The sequence below is a fragment of the Anabas testudineus genome, chromosome 16 (genome assembly GCF_900324465.2).
Source record: "Anabas testudineus chromosome 16, fAnaTes1.2, whole genome shotgun sequence".
Lineage (NCBI taxonomy): Eukaryota > Metazoa > Chordata > Actinopteri > Anabantiformes > Anabantidae > Anabas > Anabas testudineus.
The window spans coordinates 6,345,939-6,367,022 of record NC_046625.1 but is presented as its reverse complement, the minus strand read 5'-3'; the positions used below and the strand labels follow the sequence as shown (position 1 = coordinate 6,367,022).

The window sequence follows — 21,084 nt, the reverse complement described above, 5'->3', positions numbered from 1 at the left end:
GCCAGGGGTTTTAAAAATACATTCATCTTGTGCACTAATTTATTCCAAGGGTTGTAAACGTAGGTGCACCTTTAGGTGGAGGCGGAGATGATTGTTCTGACGTCCGGCGACACTGAGCCCACCTCTTCCTGTCGGTGTCAGAAAAGCAACTTCACCATATTTAGCTGGCTTACCGAGGCTCCGCAGAGTGGATCTGTCAACCAGGCTCCAAATCCTGACACGTATCGGCGGATACGCTCCGATGTTGACAGTTTTATCATCGCCCCGGGTTAGAAACTCCAGCAGGCGACGACTCGGGGGCACGGTGCTGAGCGGACGGGGCCGTGACAGCGGCTGTTTTTAACGCGATAAAAGTCGCCGTCGTCTGTCACAGTTCCAACTGCCCAACAGCCGCGCTAGCCCGCTAGCTAATTAGTGGAGCTACCCCGACGGTGTTCGTGCCGTAGATTAGGGATTTATGTGGTTTTGTCGCTGCTTGGCTACAAGTATGGATTCGTTTGGACTCATTGACCCTGCTGTGATGATATCCTGACAGCTCCTCCGCTCCGTTCCTGCCACTTTCATCCGCCTGGCTAGCGAGCTAACTCGGCTAACTAGCAGGTTTCCACTGCCACAGCGTCGCTGAGCTGCTCGTCGCCTTTGCCGTGGCAGTGACATCCGATTGCAAACGTTGACCGTGCGCGGACGCCGGTGTACGGGGGCGCAGAACACCCCCCTAACCGTACCCCAAAGGAGCCCCTTCGAAAGAGGAAGGGGAGCTAGCAGACGCCTGGTTAGTCGGCCGCTCCGCGCTGCAGAGGCGGTGCACTGCCGAAGGAGACACCGGATTGAACGGAGGAAGAGTCCCTAACGTTTGACAACTGTGATCCGGGAAGTGAACCGGGCAGGGACCTCATGAATGGAAATCGGAACTACAGGTGACATTTTCTATAATACCTCTTTGCTAAGTTCTTACTTTTTTTGCAGTATATAAGTCAGTGAAAGTTTCCAGTTCGGGTTGTGTGAGTCAGGGGATCTAACGCTGCTGTGGTTCAGCTGTGCTTCACAGGTCAAGGGTGAACCCTCAAGGTGCATGGACGTGGAGTTTTTCAGCCTTCCCTGTTATTTTGCCTAAATATGAGTCACCCTGATTTCACTTTGTGTCATTCTCAGTCATCCTGGACTCAATTTAATTTCTTCTTTTAACCCATATGTAAAATATGTGGCTGTTGTAGTTTACACAACAAACCCCAATATCAATATCACCCACTGACCCCAGATCGACTTGCAGCCTAAGATTTAACATGATTTACATTTCCTGCTGGAGTTTATTATTAGAGAATTATTTTTATTAGAAACATTAACAGGATCTTTGGTTGTTGTGGAGCAAACTGGGTGTAAGTAAAACATATCCATATCCATGTTTCTGTCTATAAACTAGACTGTCTTGTTATTGTTAATCAGCAGCAGTGACATCATGTAACGCTGCAAATTTCCATCTATTTCTGCAGCCTAGCCCACGACCAGTAAACTGCCTCTTTCTTGGTCATAGTGGCAGTTAAACTGTCCGAACCACCTGGCTTTGTCTCAGCTGTAACGGAAGCTTTCCTCTTATGTGTCTGTAAACCCAATGCCAGGTACTCTGGATCCGCCAGTGATATATGATACAGCAGTTGGTCCTCAATCCAGCCCCTCCTGCTCAAGAGGAGATCCCTCTTTGCTGTACTGTCCCATGAGTTTCTCAGCTCATCTCAGTTGGGACATCTCCCAGCACTTCAATCAAATCAAAAGGGACCTTGGGGTGTTTTCCAAGTAACCAAGCACCTACAGTACAGACAGACTGAAATAGTTATGTCTCTGATGGGCCAGGTGTGCACATAAAGTCCAAATTATACACTGAAGTAGATTAAATGTGATGTGTTCTCAGATAAAATGATAAGGGTTGACATTATTCTCAGAAGTGGGAGAAATAGTTCTTAAACACACTGTTAGTTAGTGGTTCAACTTAAGTTGTGTCTGTATCAGAATGGATGCCAGAACAAACGGACTTCGTCCCTCCCAGGAGTGTGTTGGTGATTGCTTTCAGCTCAGTATTCTGCAGCAGGCAGAGTACAACTGAGATGCAATTTTGTTGTGGAGTAAACTGCTGGCCAGCCTTATGTTAAGTGTGTTAAAGAGTGTGCGCGTTTTACTTTGGAAGGCATTAATGCATTAATGCAGTCCGATGCAACTTTTACTGTTATTTCGTGGCATGCACGTGAAACTTGCTGCAAAATCCTTATGCTGTGAAGGTTGGTCCACGATTCTATATCACTAACCACCACAGACCAACCAGTGAGCCCTGTGTTTGGGTGAATGATTAAAAGGGGAGCCTTCCTCAGACAGGCAGTGGTCCGGAGAGTGTCGTGAGAAAATGCAAATTGATTGCTCGGCCTGTTACACAGTCCCTCTTCTCTCCACTAGTCTGAGCAGCAACACATGTGGCATGGAAACCTTGGCTATGGTGAGATTAGAACTAGGAATATAATGAGTGCAAGGCTTTTGAGACCTAAGCAAATCAAATCCATTTTGATGTGCTAACCCTGTGGTATGCTCACAAACAGCTTGTCTCTTGATATTGATGTGATGTTACATTATGGCTCAATTGTAAAGGAGAAACTAGACAACATTCTCAGACATAGACTTTTATATATATTCAGCCTTAAATTGAGAGATTCACATTTTGTTATAATATTTTGACTTGCAGACAGTTATTGTAAGTCATGTCACTTTCAGTGGCAGGTCTACATTTAAGGGAAAAAGTTGACATTGGTCCGAAAAGGGCTTATTTGCTTTCTTTGAGTCTGATGAGATGTTTCCTTGTGTTTTGTGGCATTGTGCTAAGTTTGCCGACTTAATATTTACCTTGCATATATGGCAGTGGTGTCAGGTGGTCATTCACCAAGAAAGGTGATGTGTAACACGTGTAACACTCCAAATATTCAAATATACTTTTAATCATATTGTCACTCATATCTTCACTCAGCAGTATGGATGACTAACGTGTGACCATCTACTGCACCCATCACGTCTACTTTTTTTTTTTGTTGTCTATACAAACTAATTAGAGTGATAACAACTGTACACACAAATGTACATGACATGATGATTGAAAGACGCAGTTTACTGGAAGACAATGAGATGGCACATACAATAAAGCGGAGACGGGGGTTTCCCCCATCCTCCACCTGTTACACTACGCTGTACAGCCAGGTGGGCTTTGAGTTGGCTGGAGATGACTCAGCTTGGTTTGAAAGGCAGTCCTGGTGGAGGTGGGTTTTTGCTGTCTATGCACACAACGCTTAAGAGGAATAATATTAGTTAGATGAAGAAGCTCTGGGGACTGAAATGTGCTTACTTTCTGTTTGTTTGTTCGGTTCTTCTGGCCATATTGCCCCCTCCCCAACCACACACACTTTTGTCCTCTCTTCTTCTTGTCACTTCTGTGTTTCCCGCTCTTTTTTTGATTCACAGACAGTTTCCACCCCCCCTGCTTTCCTTTCCTTGGTAACTGCTTCTATTTCCCTTTCTGTGCCTCAGTGGGAAACTCTGCCTTCCCTGTCATTCTTCTTGTAGGTTGGCTCTCTGTGGATTTTGTACAGACAGTGGGATCGGCTTTGAGGGAGGGCTTAGTACTTGATTTGCAGTCTCTCCTCATAATACTCAGTTCATTCAAGCAGCCCATTGATAATAGATTAGCCCCGTCTGCAACCCCAGCCACCCATAAGGCCATCTATTGGGATATTGTTGTAGGTTTCTATGGAGAAGGCAGTTTGCCATTGCTCTGTGGACTGATTGTATTAGAGAGAGATTTATTCTTAGTTTTATTTTTCTGGAGAAAACTAGTCTTCCCTTTTAACCCCCCTTAGAATTTTTCATGTGCTTTTATTTTTTTAAATTTTTTCTTGGCATGGGATCTGGGCTGTGTTTCCAGTACCATTGTATTGAATACTTTCATACTTCCCATTTTGGGTAGTTTTGAACTATTGCAGTTCTGTACTGTTTTGTAATTTTTTGGCATTTAATATTTTTAAGTTAAAATCCAGCATAGCATCTGAATCTAACAGCAGGGGCTGGTAGATGTTAAATTTCCATTCATGAATTATTATCATGTTTTTCTTCTGCTTGCTCCTCTACATGCTCCCTTAATAAGAAAGAAACACTATTGTTTTTTACTCCATTCATGCAATATATGTACACCAACAAGTGAATTCTTGCTGTCTAAATACATTTTCTATGTTGTATTTAATGTGTTGTGAATGCTGAGGACCTATCTGCAATATGCCTTTCTCATGTCCAGCTGTCTTTGCTGACACATGCTCCTATCAGAGTGTAGGGAAAACTTGTTGCGTATGAGGGGAAGCATAGATGAAAAGTAAGAGGGGGAGGAAAAACTGGAGTTTGTGTCAAAGATAAGAGGCCAGGACAGTGAAATCAACCTTTTTTTTTTCAACCTCCTCCTCCATCTGCCTTCCCATTTCTGAGATCTGTTTTTTGGGGCAGTTGCAAGGGGCTCATTTAAGATTGTGGACAGGAAGAGAGGGAATTATACGGAAATGTCTGGTGTTTTGTTAGGGGGCTCAGTGCAAGACATACTGAAATCTCTGTTTATCAGTAGCTGAGAGAAAATATCTTTATTGGGAATATTATTTTCAGTTCTTCCTAAATATGGATTGATAATAGAGAGTTCACTAACAAATATGTTTTGTCACATTTAAAGGAACCATCACAGCATTGTAAAAAGTCTCATCCTTTCCTAATAAGACAGTGACATGACAGTTGCTGTAATCAAAGCATTAATTTGTTTGAATTGAGGTAAACTGTCAGTCATCTTGCCCAAGTCAACATAAAATGTCAACAACCCTTATCCTCTATTCCACTCAGGCTGTACTAGCACGACTATGAACACAGGGCTCTATTTAAAATGCCCAAGTACAATCTACTGGTCCATTTTACAAAGCGAGTACTTTGTGTATATGAGGGAAAAGTAATTTATACAAAATGTATATGTGTGTCCATCCATCACCTACCTGTTCCAGTAAGACTGATGACTTCCGTAATGTTACTGAGTCAGAACTGACTTTTTACTAGAGATGACTGTTAAACTCAATCATTTGTATCCCAAACCCCCCCCCCCACCCCTTCACTCTCTACCAAATTATTTCCATGTTATGTACACTTCTTCACTGTCACTCTTCCTCAGACTGGCCTTGAGGGGATTTCAACATTTTAGCATGTTGTTGTGACTGACCAAGCCCTCGTCAAAGTGTCAGTATGTGGCTGCCTGCCGCTGTTTATCTGTGGCAGAGAGTAGCATTGACTCCCATGGGTGCCAGATGCAACACTTGAGGTTGATGAGGGGAATAGGAAGGAGGAGTCTGGCCATGTGTGACGAGCACCATCCCTTCCTTGCCAACTATTAGTCTTTTTTGTGTGCGTCTGTATACGTGTGTGCGATTCTAGGTTCTGCCTGCTGTGACTGACGCCATTGTGCCTTGCCACTGAGCACTCGCACTGTTCCCACAGCTCAGGCCTCTCTGGATTAGGAACACAACAGCTGTATTGTGTGTGTATGTGTGCTGGTGTGTGGGCCAGTATGTGTGGACATGTGCAGTCGTTAGCAGGGTGGACGTTTGTGTACTGGGGGTGTGTGGCTGAGGGGGTCACTGGGGACTGGATGTCAGTGCAGCTTCTCGCTATCCAGTTATTCTGGCTCCCAGCCTAATGTGGTACTGTGTGACTGTGTTGTGTTGCAAAGCAGCAGAGTGGAACATAATCACATTGCTGAGATATTTCTGCAAAATATTAATTGCTAACAAAGACATCACAGTTAATTGTGTATGATATGTTGCCTTTTGACCTGTGCAAGACTGATATGCCAACAAAAAGTGGCGGAATATATTCAAATGTCAGGTTTCCGGCTAACCACACAAGTGGCACATAAAATCAACACAGTGCACCACCCGAAAACTGAAGCTGTGTGTTCAGCAACATTTAGTCGAATTAATATGAAGAAATAGGAGTATTTGGATGTCTCGTAGGCATAGTCTAGATGCTGTATTTCTGCTACGAAACCACCTTACCATAGGAGTAAGTGACATAAATGTGAACAAAATAAAGAAACTAGACAACAAGACGTTGTTTATCAAAAATAGATTTTGGACAGTGTATCTCTTTAAAGATGTAAAATAGTATACATATTAACTGCTGCTGAATATCTGCTGCACCAAAAAAAAAAAAAAAAAGAAAAAAAAGAAAATTATTATTAAACTAATATGATATAAGATATAACTGTGAACATGGCTCTATTCAGATTAAGATCTTTTTTTTTTTACCTGTGATAATCCCTCATATTAAGTGATAATTCCTTCCCAGACTGCCTTTGGGCCTGAGACTTATTTTTAGAACTGTTAATTTTTCAGTAGCAGTAAATGGAAGGAAATAAATGAATAAAATATTTAATGTGCAGAAAGATCTTCTGCAGGTAGCCCATTGAAGCATGTGTAGTGATGCCAGAATGACATCAAAATGATAGAATCAGTGGTTGGCTGTACAGTAAAACACAACAAGGACACTTGAGCTTTTCTTTCTGCAGGATGCAATAGACCCCGGCCTTGAGTGGCAAGTTCATCCACACTACAGAGCTTTTGCAGTTTTACTAAAGTACGCTAATAGACTTTTTATTCATGTCTGAAAAGACCTTATCCTTCTTTGTTGTCTATTACCATCTGAATGTACAGAGTTAGGAAATGAGAAACATACTAATTGAAAACGGTAAGAATAAATCTTCTCTCCTCTGTTTGTTAAAGCATGTCCTTCCTGTAATTATCTGAAAGAGCACATGCGCACACACAGCACAGCATTTTCCAACTCAACAAGTGGTTTCCTTGAACCCATACACTCACCGTACAAAGAGTCAATAAACGTTTTATGTGACTGACTATGACTGGTTTGTGGTTGAGTTTTTTAACTATAACATGTCACCTATTGGCAGTAAAGGTCACTATGTCTCTGACAAGTTCTTGATTAGTGTTCTGTGTTTAGTCTTGCAAAGGCTGGATGTTCCTATAAAGTCACACAAATATTTTTGTGTGCTTGGGGTTGTGCAGCTTCCCATACACCTAGCAAAAAGAGAGAATTGCCATTTTGTCAGTTAAGGTCTCACTCAAGGCACCACATTGCAATGACATTGCTTATATAAATGTGAAATCTCTTTTACTGCTGGCAGCAGTGGGTAAGTACGGGACAGATTACTCACTCCTGAAGTCTGTAGATGCTTGAAACTGATGTACACTTCTTTCCCAGTCCTGTACCTCCATCCCCAGCTTGACAGTTAGACTTCCCTGTCTGAAGCCCCCTCGCTGTGGTGGACAAGCCAATGTGTTATGACTCTTTGTGGAAGGAACAGAGATATGCAGCTTCGTAGATGGACAAATAAGAAGGAGGTGTCTCATAGTGCTGAGTGATTGGGCCAGCTTGGCTAGTCAAACCACATCTATATGACTTGCTGGGTAGAATTTTAACTTCTGCATGTTTCCCGACGTGTATCTGGTTTTGGAAAAAAGAAAAATGTGAATTGTCATAAGCAACCTATTTTTTCTACACTTTCACCAAGTGAAGTGACTTTTGTTTTAAAAGGAATTTTAATAGTCTCTTTGTAACAAACACTTCAGAGGGAACGTCGATGTAAAATGTCTCAAAGCATTTCTACAAATGATAGAATCATCCAGAGGTCCCTCATAATCAGCAGGATTCACAGGAAGCTAAAGAATGCAGAGACAGTCCAGCCAAATATCATGGGGACGGGGGCCTGTGTTTTGATTAGACCCACACAACTTGTTTACATTTCTGGCTGTTTGCATCTTGTCAGATTACCACCAGTCAAACACAAGTCATGACTACGGGTGGTAGGGTAGTCAGTACATTCTGGCACTTTTTTGAGATTTGGCCTTGGAGATTGTGCTGTGTCAGGAATAATTTGTATGTTTGACTGTAAAAAAATTGATAGCAGTTGTGCAGTGTGTGCAGCTGTTATAAAAAACATCAGAGCGTGTGTGCAAAATACCAGAACCCTGTGTAATATAGGGAAACATAAACCCACTCATTCAGCGTGGCTGTGCAGTGTCACAGCTCCAAATTGCTGTAAGTCTGTTGGTGTTGGTTTCTTACAAAAGTGAAACCAAATGACTTTGTGTTTGTCTGTTTGCACAAGTGGGTGGAGTACCAAAATGCCTGGTATTTCTTAGTTCATTTGTTTTAAGTTTATTTTTTTCTTACTTTAAGATCTCATCACTGCTACTGCAGATCATCCACTGTTAAGTCCAGAAACATGATGCTCAGCTGTGTTTCTCTGCCTGTGGCGGCTCTGTGACTCATGCTGAATAGAAGCCAGTACTGAGACCAAGAAGCAGATGAAAGCCGGAAAACACTAACTCTTCCCATTCTCTAATCCTACCACTCCCTACTATTCTCCTCCTATTTGCCAACCTCACCAAGAAAATCACATTACTTATAGCACAGAAGTGCAATAAGTAGTACCAAGCACTTCTTAAATGAGTTCTATCCTAAAATTGACAGAATCCTTGACATAAAAAGTGATGGACTAATATGTCTTTTTTGTTTTTGTCACTGTTGTGTGTGTGTGTGTGTGTGTGAAATTGAGCTTTCCTCAGAAGGTTCACTAAGAGTCCCAAAGAAATTACCATTACAAATATTTTGTGTCCATATAGTTTTATGTGAGAACAGCTGTGGCAGGGATTTCAAACCTCCCTGTCTTTTCCATTATTTTATCACAGCAGCCTATTTCAGACACTGGGCCTACACTCTACACCTCACAGCACCCCAGAAGTGAAACTGAAAATAGCAAGGCAGAAACATAGTGTGAACTGTAAACAAAGAGGCTTCATCATATTATGTGCAGTTACCTCACAGAAGCATTTTGTTTTGTTACTCTGTCCTAAGGAGGTTTTGATGAACTTCCCCTCAGCAGGCCCCTCAACACCAATATCACCCACACATGTGCAAGCCTATGAGTCAAATCGGTGATGAATCACGCTCAGCCACGAATGTCATTTATCAGTGACACATCTGGGGCAGTTTTTTGGTAGACACAGGAGAGCACCAGGCTTATGGCTGTGGAGACAGAATGAGACAGTTGAGTAAAATTGGAAAAACAAAAGACCGTGGGGGCTGGAGGGGGCAATAACAAAGCAAGACTTTCCTGGCAAATGATTGAGATTAATGTGAGTTTTTGTGTAATGATGGTGGTTGTATAACAATGACAAAATGCACAGTCATACAGTAAGTGAAATAAGTTTAATCTAAATATTGTATTGCCAACAAAACAGTTTTCTAAAGTATGATGTTGAGGGTAAGACTCAGCAGACCCAAAAATAGCACTGACATGAATGTGCCATAGTAAGTTGAACAGAGCTCACTGTTTGTGGATCAAAGTGACTCATTTGTAAGACATCTCATGGTCTTTGTTTGCGAGTGTGTGTGTGTGTGTGTGTGTGTGTGTGTGTATGCTTACGGAGTAATACCATTTTTAGAACATATATGTGTAATAGAAAGTCAAACACATGTTCTGCAGTCAGTAGCGAATAGTAGAAAATTAACAGTAATTAATGTTAAACAGTTTCTTTCCTGTGGAATTATTAAGCATTGCCTTTTGACTACACAATCAAATAATAAAATGAATCAAGATAATTGTATAGTCAATAGGAAGAAATAGGGCCACATTTTTTATTTCCTCCATAGTGAAATTAAATAGTTAAATAGTAGAAACTCACTCTAACCAATTCAAATGAACAGTTAACATATTATAGTTTTATGGCTTATGGAATTATATGGATGAATGAATTGATGAAATTACTTTTAATCAAGACTGCTTTATTTGCCAGTAACTGCACATTCTGTTGTTTACTGAGAGGTTGCATATGTGGTAAATGCAGCTGAGTCACATGTGTTTTGGAATACATGTTGGTCCATGTTGTGGAGTTGGTGCACCATGAAATGTTCATGCACGTGTCAAGTTTACAGGCTGTGTTTATTTATTTTTTCATCATAGGTGTGTATTGGACATTTTCATCTTCTCTTTATTCCCCTGATACATTTTTATTGTCTATATCTCTTAGTCCTCTTAGATCAATGTGTGTGTTATGTGTGCATTTAATGTTTAAAATATCAAAGTCAGATGTGTTTATTCTTGATGTTCCTATATAGCTTTATCTTGACATTTGCAATTTCACTGCTTCCCTTTACCCATCATTGGGAATGTGTTGCCACTGACAAACCACTGACCTGGTAGTTGATATACAGAGAAACCCTACAGCCTTTGAAATCAGCTGCAGCAGCATAGTTTTCATTTTGACCTGCATCACTACAGTTTAAGTTTATTGCATGTATCTAACACATTTGCACGCTGAATGAACTGAATCATCAAGTTTTATTTTTGTTTATCCTCCGCTCCTTGTTCTCCTCTCAGGAGCCGTTGGGGCCCAGTCCCTGTTCTCCATGCCACGGCGGCCTGGCTATGGCACCATGGGGAAGCCCATCAAGCTGCTGGCCAACTGCTTCCAGGTGGAGATCCCCAAAATGGATGTCTACCTCTACGAGGTGGACATCAAGCCTGACAAGTGCCCACGGAGAGTCAACAGGTAGGATGATCCCTCTGTCTGTCTTAGAAACTTTTCCTAGTTTTAATGTCTTACCATACAGAATATTACAATATACAGATATTATTTGGTAAATCAGGGACCATTTATTTCACAGTTGGATTAACTAATAATTGGTTTTGTTATATTTTAATTATTTATGAAGCTTTAAAACTGTTGTATGCGTTGTGCAGGGAGGTGGTTGACTCTATGGTGCAGCACTTCAAGGTGACAATCTTTGGGGATCGCAGGCCGGTTTATGATGGAAAGAAGAGCCTGTACACAGCTAACCCACTGCCTGTGGCACCTACAGGGGTGAGCTGGCAAAAAAATACTGACAAGTACAAACACACAATATTTCAGCATTGCTTTTCTCCAGTGCTGCCTGAATGCAAACCATGTGTGCTCTCTACATACACACAAAACTAACTGAAACATGCTGTACAGTACTGGTGTGAAACTTCTGAAATAAGTTGAGTCAGATCTTTATAATTCATCAAGTATGGAGGGAAGAATGCGACTCCAGTGTTGGTTATTCCCTGACAAGGATCTCCAAACAACTAGCGTTTATACTGTCACAGGATAAAAGGACAACACCCTCTGCTGACTTGGGCAACAAAACATTTCAGGTGTTAATCATTAATCCTGATCTGTCTTTGTTAATTTCCTTAAAAGCTTTCCTTAAGTAACTTTCCTCTCCATATTCTACCAATGAGCAAGAACAGTAATCCTTATTTCACTAAGCACCCTTTCATTCAAACTTAAGGATCAGGAAGAAATGAGAATCAACACAGTTTTTGACTTAATATGTTAATTTCCCACAGTACACACACGGGCTAAATAGATGCAGACACACGCACACAAGTACATAAAAACTTAAGCACCATTTGAAACCAACCCTCAGTAAGTGATCTAACCCTCTCTGTGCTGTCTTGCTCTCTCATTGTCATCCGTCCCCAAAGGTGGATCTGGACGTCACTCTACCAGGTGAGGGAGGGAAAGATCGGCCCTTCAAAGTTTCCATCAAGTTTGTATCTCTGGTCAGCTGGCACATGCTCCATGAGGTGCTGACTGGCCGCAGCATGCCTGAGCCTCTGGAGCTGGACAAGCCCATCAGCACCAACCCTGTACATGCTGTTGACGTCGTGCTGCGGCACCTACCCTCAATGAAGTGAGCTGCTGATGTTTTGTGTGGTCTTTTCTTTTTCTTTTATAAATGCCCCGATTCTCTCTTTTCATGATAATTGCAGAACTAAATAGCCCATTAATTATCAACAGTATTAGAAGATGATGAGAATGAAGATGATCTTTAAACGGCTCCCCATTAAAATATCCCTAACTGCTTCTTGCACCTCCATCTTCAGCACCAAACATGAAAAATGAAAGGCAGTGTTAGAACAGATCTCTCTGATAACTATAGTAAATACTCTATATTTGTTTTGTCGTACTGGAACCAATATGAGCTCTCTGGGGAACGGAAATCAAACACAGCTTACATGGGTTCTCACCTAGTGCCAAACTTGACCTCATACCATCCTCCACTCGATATCACTTGATTCCTAAGTCGCAGCACCAGCATAGTGCTTTAATGAAAATCTTTTTTCCGAGCATTATTAAAAAGGGCTTATATCGACACCTTTCATTTAGCTCTGCTCGCAGGTGCCGGGAGCACAGTATTACATTGGCATCTTGACACATTGTCAATCCAACACACACACAGAAAAATGTTGCACATGTACAAGTATTAATGTGTCTCTTGGGCAGAGTAATAAGAGGTCGATGGGTTCAGCCAGTTTCACCACCCTCTCATTTCACTGATGTAGTTTCAGGCTGTATTGAAGAGCAGCTGAATGCAACATCGTATGAGCAAATATTGACCTACATTCTCAATTCAGGATGTGTCAACTAATCTTACATTTCATCTCATCTCCTATGTCCTTTTCTACTTGCCCCACGTTCCCCTCCTTTGCATTTTGCCTGAATATTGTGACTTTCTCATATCTTATCCTTTTTATTCTCTTTGCTCTTTTCTTATGCTTGTCATTTTGTTCCATCTAGGTACACTCCGGTGGGTCGATCCTTCTTCTCAGCTCCTGAGGGCTATGATCATCCCTTGGGTGGTGGGAGGGAGGTTTGGTTTGGCTTTCATCAGTCTGTGCGTCCTGCCATGTGGAAGATGATGCTTAACATTGATGGTAAGACCCAAACCTAACCTTGCCTTCTAAACAATAAGGACTATGTTTGCTGATAGATTCTTTTATATTTCAAAATCTTCAAATATGTCCTAGATTCACAAGGTTTTCTTTGTGAACCAGTTATCTCTTGTACAGTCACACAGAAATTGTTTTCTCTGTTCCTCTGTCACAGCTGGGGAAATGAGATTTTAATAATTAAAAGACAGATAGGAATGACGTGAGCTATTTTTAAAGATTTGTACATGATCAGTTTGTTATGTTTCAGCAAATCGAATAGCTATATTTAACATAAATATAATATATAAAATGTCACACTGTGCAGGATACTTTCAAGGCATTTTTCATAATCTGTCAGTAAATTGCTTCAGGTTGGCCTTCCTCTCAGCAGAATTGTAGCCCACTATATTAGGCTATCAAACAATTATTTATGGTAAATACGCGACAGAAAGGTCAGAGAATGTGTTTCACCATATGCACACTATAGGAAGTTGCTGGATACCAAGGCTGTGGTGCTGACAAGAGAGCGTGTGTTAAGAGTAACTTGGAGGAAGGTGGGATCTTGGCTGGATGGGAATTGACTAGTCAGTTGCTGTGGAGACAGAGGGCAGCTTGTTTTTTTATATGTGTGTGTGTGTGTGCTTGTGGTTGTGCTTGCATGAGTGAGACTGGTGGGTGTTGCTGGGGTCAAGAGGGTAGCTGTGTGGAGCATTTCCTTGAGACAGCTTTGTTTTCCTACAATTGCTTGAAGCCTCTCTTGCTATTCCGATAGTACCCTTTCTTCTTTCTTTTGTCTCGTTTTCCCGCTCTGCCATCAGGAATCAGTTTGTTGTCAGAGATCTCCAGTTTGTCCACAGGACAAACTACAACTCCAGAGCATTTGCAAAGGCTTCAGTATGTACTGGCAAAGCAGACTATTAAGCCTACTTAAATACGTTTATATACACATGACTGGCTCATAGACACGTCCACACACAGAATTTAAAACACATTGCATAGAGAGGACTACTAGGAGGACAGTTATAAAGTCAGTTTGTATCGGTATTCAAAGGCTGCCATGTCTCATGGGTCGAACCAGAGGTGTAAATGTATGTCTACTTTGCAGTCATCTTCTTCTTTTGTTAGGCATTCCTATTACTTTTTGTTTCACAGTCTGTGCTAACAACACAAATACTATGTGATAAGCCTCTGTAAGAGCTTCGTATTAGCTACATTGCATTCATGCCTTTGTTACAATTCATCTGGTACTTGTGCATTACCTTGGTTACTTGAAGCAGGGTATCAATCTGATGCTAGAACATAATATATTGTTGTTATTATTAAATGGCTGAATGACTAAGAGCATATAATTTTCCCTCACACTTGCACAATGGCAAACAATAGCATAATCCCAATAAATTTGTCTTTTTTCTTTCATTCATTCATTTTTCAACATTAGATTGGGAGAACAAAGAATTGTCTTTTTTTTTTTTTCTTTTATAAAAAGATTTTGATAAAATATTCTTGCTATATCTTGCAGTATCTGCCACCGCCTTCTACAAGGCCCAGCCGGTCATCCAGTTCATGTGTGAAGTGCTGGATATCCACAACATAGACGAGCAGCCTCGCCCTCTCACAGACTCGCATCGGGTCAAATTCACCAAAGAAATTAAAGGTGAGGTCGGATGTAATGTGTGCCTACATGTGGAAATATTTTAAAGATGAATAAAGATGTAGAGGGGTAGAGTGGGCTCTTAATACTACTTTAACACTTTAATATTACTCACCAGGTTTGAAGGTGGAGGTGACGCACTGTGGAACCATGCGGAGGAAGTACCGTGTCTGCAATGTGACCCGCCGGCCTGCCAGCCATCAAACGTGAGTCAGCCTGCATGTTGGCAGGGGAACAGGAGACTCTAGGCGGAGTGTGTGGTTGTAATGGGGGTGGGAAACACGGACCACTTAAAATGTGATTCACTATAAAAAACCAAAACAAACAAACAAAAAAAAACATAATAGCTGACTTATGTGACAACGATGTGTCAACATTAGTCATCCGATTCCTTGGTAAAATAGCAGTGTGGCTGCTAATCAGAGTTGAGAGTCATTCACCACCATGTGTTTTATCTTTGAAATAGCTTTGTCACCACAAAGCCACCAAAATGGATGAATCATACTTATGGCAATATACTGTTATAATGTTATGAGTAAAATATTTAATGATATTTCAAATTAATGGGAAAATAAATGTCTTTTAAGCATTCTGTTGACACAGTATGGGTTTTTTTCCTCTGCAGGTTCCCTCTACAGTTAGAAAATGGTCAGACTGTAGAGCGTACTGTAGCCCAGTACTTCAGGGAGAAGTACAACCTGCAGCTTAAATACCCACATTTGCCCTGTCTACAAGTGGGCCAGGAGCAAAAACACACCTATCTTCCCCTGGAGGTGAGGGAAAATAATTCTCTTTTTCTCTTTTATGCAGACTTACATTAAACATATCTCTAAGTGTGATGAAATCTGGAGTGCATGTTATGCTGGGCAGCTTCCAAGTGTAGTTTTGCATCAACTGCATAACTATAAAACAGGACAGTTGCAGGAAAGTAACTGAAACAATTACAAATGTACGTTCAAACCTTTGCATCCTTGCAGGTGTGTAACATTGTAGCTGGTCAACGGTGCATCAAGAAGCTGACAGATAATCAGACCTCCACTATGATCAAAGCCACAGCTCGTTCTGCACCTGACAGACAGGAGGAAATCAGCAGACTGGTGAGTTGATGTCTGGTATTTCCTAATATATTGTTGAAAGTTTCCTATTTAGTGTGGTACTAATACCACAAGATGTGGGTCATGGTCAGTCAGTCAGAGAGAAGCAGGTGTCCCTGTACCCAGAAACTGTTTATGATTAAAATAAAATCCTAACAGAACCTTTAGGAATATTTTTATATGCAGCTGTCTGTTGTTTTCAACGTGGTATTTTTGAATAGTACCACACAATGTTTTTATGAAATGACTGTGTTGGTACGCTTGTCAGGATAAGCTTTTTGGATAAGCAGCTGGTTGCCATTGCCTCACCCAGATTCTTATTTTGTAGTGTTAGCACAGGCATGTCTGCATCCTTATCCATCACATTTAAAAAAGATGAGGCAGATCTACCCACAGTAGTTTAACATTTATTATGTGTTGTTACCTTATTAAAACCAGGTATTCCTATCGCTTTAGTCAGAAGCAAACTGGCTGGACTTGTTTAAAGGAAATTATTGTAGACATTACTGTGATGGTGTTTTCATTTAGAGTTACTGTTACTTCAAAGTGACAGGGTAGTGTGGATGGAAGTGCAGAGACTGAGAGACAGAAAAGGACTAAACAAGCGGTGTCTGTCAGAACTACATAACAAATTCTATAAGATATCTGGATATCGTGCCAACTGGGCAGATCGTGTACCCTGTGCTTAAAGTCATTTTGATTAGGTTTGGATACTGGGAATTTTGTGGCATGTCACTAAATTCTTATTAAAATTTTTTTTCTTATCCACTAACAAAAATGTGAAAGAGTAATTGCATTAAGTACTATAAAAGAAATAACTAATTCCCATACATAAACCAGAAAGTATAGAAATGGCCCATTAAGTCAAGCATAAGTCTAAACAGTGGTCACACAAGCAGCTGGCACAGTGGCGAGCATTGTAGAGATCATACCTGACCTTGTGTCTAATTTTCCCACCACATTTCCTTGCAGGTACGCAGTGCCAACTACGAGGCAGACCCATTTGTGCAGGAATTCCAGTTCAAGGTGCGCGACGAGATGGCTCACGTGACGGGGCGAGTGCTACCCGCCCCCATGCTGCAGTACGGCGGCAGGGTGAGCACAGAGCACTTTATGGTACCCTTCCTTTAAATCATGCCCATTCTCTCTGTTTGTCTGACACGCTCTCCCCTTCATTAGCCTTTATTTCACCGTCTCTAAGGGGAACTAACTCATTGGCTTCTGTTTGAACTCTATGGTGTCTGTCTGTTTTGGCTTGTTTTTGTGGTTCAGTCTCAGTAGTGCAAACTTTAACTCCACCTTGAAAATAAAGGCATTTCCTTTATCAAATTTCATGTGTTGTTTAATCAGACACAAAGGTTATTTTGATTATAAAAATTATATTGACCTGTAATTGATAATAGCAGATAATGCTAACTGATCCTCCATACTGAAAACTAAGAAGAGATTTGATGGAGATGTTTCCAAAAGAAGTAATGTATTGAGACTGAGCCACAGTGTGATTAACATCTTTTTCTCTTCTCTGATGAGACACACCTTTATTATTGTACATCTGGAAGCTATGACACCATGTCACACTATACTGAGCATTACACACATCAGTTTTCATCTTACATACTACAAATTCCATCACAGTGTGTCTGAATAGCGCTGTAGTAGCACTTAAGGTTATTTGGTTAGTTGTTTTGAAAGTTTTCTCTGAGCTGAGTCTTTTTGTAAATGCATGTTTTTTTGTTCTTTTATTTTTTTCAGTGTGAATTTGTGTAGAATTGTGAACGTTAATACATGTTGGTGTGGATGAAGAATGTACGTGGTTCTTGTGGGTTTTCGTAGTGTGCTTGTGTGTATGACTGCGTGCACACTTGTGCACTTTCTGCCTGCTCAAGCTTGATTCTGTACAAGCAGTATGAATGTTTGTATGAGTGTTTGTCCACATAATCATGAGTACATGTGGTGAGTCTGCGATGTTGTTTCAGAACCGCACTGTAGCCACGCCTAGCCATGGGGTGTGGGACATGAGGGGAAAGCAGTTCCACACAGGAGTGGAGATCAAGATGTGGGCCATTGCCTGTTTCGCCACACAGAGGCAGTGTCGGGAAGAAATCTTGAAGTACGACTACTATAGTTCTCAGATTCAGTGTGCACCGAAGTATATTGATGGAAGTTTAAAAAACATTTTTGAAATTATTATTGCAACCACATCTTTTTAGCCTTTTTTTACATTTAATATGTACTAATGTTCATAGATGATATGGTTTGTATAGTTTTGTCTCAGTTTCTGCAGTAGGCCTGGCAGTTTTTTCATTTAATACTTTATACTAGTTAAAACCCAAGGACAGTGCACATTCATTAAAAATAACTGTAGAATTGTACAAAGCCCTATCTAGATATTAAATTCATACCCCAAAAACTGCAAACTTCTTTATGGAGTAAAGAAATAACAATCTATGTGTGATTTCATGTTTCTTATCATTTTATCCTTCCCTCCTGCATCTTCCTCGTGTAGGGGTTTCACAGACCAACTACGTAAGATCTCTAAGGATGCTGGGATGCCTATTCAGGGACAGCCATGTTTCTGTAAATACGCCCAGGGAGCGGACAGCGTGGAGCCCATGTTCAGACACCTGAAGAACACATATGCCGGACTGCAGCTCATAATTGTCATTCTGCCAGGAAAGACTCCTGTTTACGGTTAGAGGACAGCTTAAACATAAATCTGATATTATGTCCAGAGATTTGGTTGTGGTGAACACTAATGTTGTTCTCAGACTAAGTGCTGGTTCGATATTCAGTCCATCTTAGCTTCCAAAATGCATGTGAATGAAATAGCCATGCAGAAGAGTGTACTTCACACTCTACTATTTTTTTCACTCTTGCTGTACAATATCTCGTTTTTCTCAGACTTGGATTTGTATGCATGACTGCTTGTTTCTATTGTTCATATTTAATTGATTAAATTTCTTTGATAACATTTTAAACAAACTTTTGTCCAACCACCTATAGCGGAGGTAAAGCGTGTGGGAGACACCCTCTTGGGCATGGCCACCCAGTGTGTTCAGGTGAAGAACGTGGTGAAGACGTCTCCTCAGACCCTGTCCAACCTCTGCCTCAAGATCAATGTGAAGCTGGGCGGTATCAACAATATCCTGGTGCCTCACCAACGGTCAGTCACTCTCCTCTCATCATGACTGGCAGTGTTTCAGTAATGCTTGTTTTTTTTACTGACTTATGATGTAAGAAAATAAAACAGTTTTATTGTTAAACCTGTTCTTCACAGACACACGATATTTGCACAAATGCCATGATATGATCTGATCATATCGGGAGTCTAATTCACTTCTGTGTCTCTTAATCAACAGACCATCAGTATTTCAGCAGCCAGTCATCTTCTTGGGAGCCGATGTTACGCATCCACCTGCTGGAGATGGGAAGAAGCCTTCAATAGCAGCAGTGAGTGTCTCCTTCATTCTCCACCTTACATGCTGTTTCTCTTTCTTGCTTGGCATTTCTATCATATGATTTTCTTCTTCCTGCAATATGCCACCATTTCCTCCCTAACTCCTACATCTGCTGCCCCTCTGTCTTTCCCAGGTGGTAGGGAGTATGGATGCCCACCCCAGCAGGTATTGTGCCACAGTTCGGGTCCAGAGGCCCAGGCAGGAGGTCATCCAGGACTTGGCCTCCATGGTGCGGGAATTGCTCATTCAGTTCTATAAGTCAACTCGCTACAAGCCCACCAGGATCATTTTCTACAGGGATGGAGTTTCAGAAGGCCAGTTCAGACAGGTCAGCTTTTTGTTTTTTGTTTTTTTCTAAATTGAGATAAATCGAAGTCGAGGTTATGAAGTGAGGCAGTACGTGTTGGTAGTTTTTCGTTGTGATGAAGGATACTGGTGATGTTGTGAAGGTCAATTCAAATGCATATTCTATAGTTTTCTGTTACGTTTCTGCTATATAAACTGTGATAATATTGGGAAGACGTATTACACAGTAGACCTATAGGGAAACACAGATTCATATGTGATAGGACTGTACTGTGCATAGAGAATATAGTTAATTTAATTATTGATTTTTGGTTGTTCCTTAGGTGCTGTATTATGAGCTGCTGGCCATCCGTGAGGCCTGTATCAGCCTGGAGAAGGAGTACCAGCCAGGCATCACCTACATTGTTGTGCAAAAACGCCACCATACACGCCTCTTCTGTGCCGACCGGAACGAGAGAGTGAGTCCCGACCAGCCGCAAACACCAATGTGTACACACACTCATTAAGGATGACACGGGGATGGTACCTATTAAAGTCAGTACAGTGTGTTATACGCTAGTCCATTTTTTTAATGCTCTGTGCCAGCACAGTTAAGTACTCAAAATGGGCTTCCTTAATTACCCTTTGTTGTCAATTGGACCGTTCACCCTCCTAACCCCTGTAATTACATTCGATTAAAGCATTAGGGCCCAATGCAAACTGAGAGCTCTGGAGTGGCACTCAAGGCCCCTAGAGTAAGACTCAGCTAGTAACAACCTTATTTTCAGCTCTCATTTGGAGCATTAGGCTCTCTGGAGCATAGAGCTTTTAATTGGTTGATTGGGAAGCACTTGATAAACCTTTGCCTGGGTCGTCCCATTCTACTAGTTTGTTTTCAGTAGTTAGAATTTTTGATTCCTAGCAGGACGTAGTGTGTTAAAGGTTGTTTTTTTGCTGCTGTCCGTCTGCATTTTACATTTTATGGCCAAACTGTTTTTACTTCTATGGTGAAACAGAGTCAAACATCATTAATAGAGACTAACTAACCCATAACATTGTTTTCTTCAGGTTGGACGTAGTGGAAACATTCCCGCTGGTACTACTGTTGATACAGACATCACGCATCCCTACGAGTTTGACTTTTACCTCTGCAGTCACGCTGGAATACAGGTCAGACCCATTCTTGTCCTCTCTGCCCAGCCTGCTTTCTTTTTCAGCCGTGTTTCATCACACTTGATATCTACAGACTGTGTGCATTTGTGGAGCCATGTATTGTTTTTGTTTTTGTACATGTTTTGTGTCTCAGTTTAGTTAGGTAGGCTTTGTGTTTTTGTTTTACGTGAGCTCTCCTTAGTAAATTCTGCTCAGTCACATTAAAATAGCAATTAAGTAATGAATCTAAAATCTAAATAATTTAATTGTCCAGGGCACCAGTCGGCCCTCCCACTACCATGTACTGTGGGATGACAATTGTTTCACCGCTGACGAGTTCCAGCTGCTAACCTACCAGTTGTGCCACACCTACGTGCGCTGTACCCGCTCAGTCTCCATCCCTGCGCCAGCCTACTACGCCCACCTGGTGGCCTTCCGTGCCCGCTACCATCTGGTGGACAAAGAACATGATAGGTGAGGAGAGTTAACAGGATCTTCTTGCCTCTTCTGTTGCCTCTGGGTGTAAAGGTCCTGAACTCTGAAGTGTTATGAAGTGTTTTCACAGTAGTTTATTTATAT

General features: G+C 41.3%; 1 protein-coding gene across 2 annotated transcripts in view; it reads left to right on the top strand.

The window, feature by feature from the left end:
• Positions 1-107: 107 nt before the first annotated feature.
• Positions 108-21,084, top strand: part of LOC113169988 (protein argonaute-3) — a 29,268-nt gene continuing 8,291 nt past the window's right edge. The window contains exons 1-18 of one of the 2 annotated variants that reach the window (XM_026371821.1): positions 108-917; positions 10,505-10,676; positions 10,868-10,988; positions 11,636-11,844; positions 12,732-12,868; positions 14,385-14,519; positions 14,635-14,722; positions 15,142-15,289; positions 15,494-15,613; positions 16,583-16,726; positions 17,587-17,720; positions 18,117-18,301; positions 18,614-18,773; positions 18,970-19,060; positions 19,202-19,396; positions 19,698-19,832; positions 20,422-20,523; positions 20,780-20,979. In XM_026371821.1, the coding sequence (XP_026227606.1) occupies positions 899-917; positions 10,505-10,676; positions 10,868-10,988; positions 11,636-11,844; positions 12,732-12,868; positions 14,385-14,519; positions 14,635-14,722; positions 15,142-15,289; positions 15,494-15,613; positions 16,583-16,726; positions 17,587-17,720; positions 18,117-18,301; positions 18,614-18,773; positions 18,970-19,060; positions 19,202-19,396; positions 19,698-19,832; positions 20,422-20,523; positions 20,780-20,979 (2,495 nt within the window). In that variant the 5' untranslated portion in view covers positions 108-898. The remainder of the gene's footprint in view (positions 918-10,504; positions 10,677-10,867; positions 10,989-11,635; positions 11,845-12,731; positions 12,869-14,384; positions 14,520-14,634; positions 14,723-15,141; positions 15,290-15,493; positions 15,614-16,582; positions 16,727-17,586; positions 17,721-18,116; positions 18,302-18,613; positions 18,774-18,969; positions 19,061-19,201; positions 19,397-19,697; positions 19,833-20,421; positions 20,524-20,779; positions 20,980-21,084) is intronic. The other variant, XM_026371822.1, reaches the window with a different exon arrangement.